The sequence below is a fragment of the Etheostoma cragini genome, chromosome 7, assembly GCF_013103735.1.
Source record: "Etheostoma cragini isolate CJK2018 chromosome 7, CSU_Ecrag_1.0, whole genome shotgun sequence".
Lineage (NCBI taxonomy): Eukaryota > Metazoa > Chordata > Actinopteri > Perciformes > Percidae > Etheostoma > Etheostoma cragini.
The window spans coordinates 4,398,783-4,402,714 of record NC_048413.1 but is presented as its reverse complement, the minus strand read 5'-3'; the positions used below and the strand labels follow the sequence as shown (position 1 = coordinate 4,402,714).

At 42.7% G+C, this 3,932-nt stretch overlaps 1 protein-coding gene across 1 annotated transcript in view; it reads left to right on the top strand.

The window, feature by feature from the left end:
• Positions 1-3,932, top strand: part of si:dkey-16n15.6 (organic solute transporter subunit alpha) — an 8,151-nt gene that overhangs the window by 1,235 nt on the left and 2,984 nt on the right. Inside the window, exons 2-6 of the mRNA XM_034877915.1 lie at positions 1,671-1,822; positions 1,959-2,032; positions 2,274-2,429; positions 2,639-2,747; positions 3,077-3,329. Of these exons, the coding sequence (XP_034733806.1) occupies positions 1,671-1,822; positions 1,959-2,032; positions 2,274-2,429; positions 2,639-2,747; positions 3,077-3,329 (744 nt within the window). The remainder of the gene's footprint in view (positions 1-1,670; positions 1,823-1,958; positions 2,033-2,273; positions 2,430-2,638; positions 2,748-3,076; positions 3,330-3,932) is intronic.

Below are 3,932 nucleotides of genomic sequence, written 5' to 3'. Positions count from 1 at the left end.
ACACACACACACACACATACACACACACCTAGACATTGGCATGGTTTCATTTAGTAGTTAGTTGGTTTGATTTGCATTGAGAGATGATTTTATGCAAAATCTCTAGGTATGTGATATGGGGGGGGGGGTATTTTAATTCTAATGCATAATGCTTCAAAGGTCCTGCCGCGACTGCAATGTCATATTATTACCATATTACATGTGTGAATGAGATCACCACAGCTGGAGGGCACATGTTAACTGTTGGAGCAAGGCAACTTGGATGCTGTTACGCACCTCAACAGAACTAAACAGTAGTATAACCCAGAGGCGTTGGACTGGGGGGGGGGAATAAGGGCACTGAGTAACCAGGGCCGTCATGTGAGGACAGCCCCAAAAGGTGCTAAAATGAATAGCTGTGGAATGCTGGGAGGTAGCCCACAGAAAATGCCTTTCTAGGGCCCAGAATTTATAACTCATCCTGTCAAAAAGAAGGGGGTAAACATCTAACAGCATATAGCTTATGACCTCACAAGGGGCAAGCAGAGCAGGATAGCCAGGGCTCAGTTTACACCTATTTATACACCATTTCTAGCCACTGGGGACCATAGGCAGGCTGAGGGAACTCATATTAATGTTAAAACAACTCATAAAGTGACGATTTCATGCAATGGGACCTTTAATGAATGAGCACTGTCCTTATGAATAAACAAATGAATTGAATCATAAGGAAACATGAAAACAATGTCAGACTGAATTAATTAACCCTTACGTTGTCTTCCCTTTTAGCCATGCATCCACCTCCTGAGCCCAAACTGAAAACGTTCAGTGTTTTGGTCTCTTTTGTTTTTCATACTTGTAGAACTATTTTTATTTCATTTTTTAAATGTTTTTGGACGTTTAAGGCTTCTTTACACTTTCATGTATAAATACCACTAACACAAACTTACTAACACTTAATTACTAATTTTATTTTTTGGGGGAATTCATGGTCAATAAATCTCATTTGTAAGAAATTGGGATGATGGACAACAACTTAGAGTTTTGGCAAGAGTGCAGAAAAAACATGAATTACGTAAATACACATGATCTAATAAGCGTACAAAACAGATAAAGGCTGTTTATCTACTTTATCACATTACATCTGACCACCTCATGTTTCATGTTCTAAGAAGTAAATTCTCCACCTTTAAACATGACATGAGCCTCTGACATGGAAGATCACTATGACAGAAGGTGACTCAGCATGTTTAAGGCTTTAGCATGGAATGACTGCAAACTAAAAACCTCTGTAAACAAAACATTTGTGTGTGACAAATATTTGTCAAAATCTAAGCTTTGTCTAGCTGCTTTTTCTAGGAAGTGATTATCAAACTCATATGTTTAAAAAATCACACAAGGGAATTGCATTACATGTATTTTAGTTTACGCTTATATCCAAAGTGACTTACAATTGCTATATATGTCTAGGAGTTAATTGTGTTGCTCAGGGACACATTGGTTGATGTGTCGTAATGGGAATCGAACCCGAGTCTCCCACACCAAAGGTATGTGTCATATGCACATCGTCGGCCTCTGAATCAGAAGTGAATCATGAGGTGCGAATCGATTCCCACCCCAAACACAAGGCTTAAGTGAAACAAAATGGAAATGTATTATGAAGCAGTGGGTGAAAGTGTGTCTCTTCTCAGCCCTTAAAGATGATCTGTGGCTCTTCCTGATCCCAGCCGGCCTGGCTGCCATCTTACTGGCCGTGTTCCTGGAGGAGGTGGGCTTCTTCCTGCGCCACATGCCCTCGTCCAGACGGAGAAAACTCTACCTGTGGATATTAGGAATGTACCCGGTAACGGCAACCTCATCCTTCCCACGCACACATCACACAATCATCGATCACTTACACTCTGAACTGTCGCATATTTGTTGTTGTCCCAGGCGTACTTGCATTGTGTCTCAACATTTGAATGTTCTTTTTAACTCAGGTCTTCGCCCTGACCTCCCTTATATCGCTGTATGTGCCGCGCTCTTCCTCGCTGTGCAATTTCATCGCCTCACTGTGAGTTAACAAGTCTTGAGATTCCCAGATTGTATGTATTGCCATTTCAACACAGTTGGTAGGAATTTGGTTGGGGGGGCTCACACAAAAAAACCCAGAAAGAACCCCTTTCACATACAATGAGGCCTTTAGGACATACAAGACAATTAAGTTATAAAAACACACGTGAAGAGTGTAATCCCATGTGTAAGGTTCTCCCAGGATGCATTAGGTGGTCGTGTCCTCATCCTTGTGTGTGCAGGTATCACTCCATTACCTTGCTGAAGTTCATGGGACTAATCACAGACTTCTTTGGAGGGAAAGCTCGTATGCTGGCTGCTCTGTCAGGACAGCACGTTTCTCCAGACCCTTTCCCCTGCTGCTGCTGCTGCTGTCTGCCAATGGTGACCATCACCCGGTACACAAACACACACAGACAGACAAGGAGACAAACACACACACACAGATAGACAGACAGACAGACAGACACACACAGAGACAGACACACACACACACACACAGAATGATGACAAAGATAGGCACAGACAGACAGACACACACAGACACACACAGTGAAAAACTGTTGTGTTGGGTTGATTGTGTTGTGTTGTTCTGTGTTGTGTGCAGCAGCCGCGGCTGGATGCTGGCTGCTGTGCTGCAGCTCTCTGTCATCCGCAGCATCTTGTTCTTCGTCACACTGGTCCTGTGGACAGATGAACAGTATGACTACGGGGATGTGAGTCCTTGATTCAAACTTTGATCTGTGCTTATTCTCCCAGCATGCATTAGGTGGTGAAGTTGTAGTTTGTGCTGCTTTAACATACTGTACGTTTTTCTTTTAATCACAGCTTGCTAGTTGATGCTTTATGGTTTTTCAGTGCTTTATGATTTTAAATCACTGTCGAAATACTACGAGTAAGCAAATGCTGGCTTTGAAATTGTCATGGTAACTTGTTAGAAGCCATACATGACAGCCTGCTGATGTGGCAGGGTTCATTCCATTCAAACTAACTCAAAATGAAAGACCTGCAAAAAATCTGTGACAACCACCTTCTTGTTCTACAGGTGAATTCTGTCAACCCCAACCTCTATGTGAACGCTATTATTTGTATGTCAACCTTCGTGTCCTTCTACGGCCACCTGCTCTTTTATAAAGCCACCAAGAGTGCATTACATGGCTACGGACTGAGAGCCAAGTTCATCTGCATCATTGTGGTGTTGGTGCTGTGTGGCCTGCAGAGTGGCATCCTAGAGACCATGGGTGCTCTGGAGGTCATCCCCTGCACACCACCCTTCTCTGTGCTAGCCAGGTCACAGTGTAAGTTCCATCACATTTGGCCTCTTCCAATCTCTGTCTCGAATCATCTTCACCATTCTCCAACTAGCACGTCCTGTGTAGTTTCATGCTCTATTGGCCTTGCATGCAAATGCACACAACAGAGAACTTAAAATGCATAGACATGTCACATCCAAGCACATTCGGTCAGTTGCGAGCAGAGAGGTTCATTCTTGCTCTTGGGATCAGTTTGTGTGACAAAATAATCCTTACTCAAGGTCGACTCCAGGAGTCATTGGATGGCTGAAGAATGATCACAGAGGCATTAACATCTGATGTCAAAGACATCCACCACCTCTGCACATACACAAACCTGTTATCATGTGGCAAAAAAATCAATTTGTATTTGAATCGCAATTCAAGCTCTAACGATTCAAATCAATTCAGTTTTTTTAATGTATGTCTACTGCAATCACATGATAGATAGATAGATAGATAGATAGATAGATAGATTGATACTTTATTGATCCACAAGTGTTGTGGTGGGGGCGGAAGGAGGACCCAAATGCAGTGTACCAGGTAGGAAGGCAACAGGGGTTTATTGGGGAAAACAAGGCAGCAACAGATTCCAAAAACATAAAAACA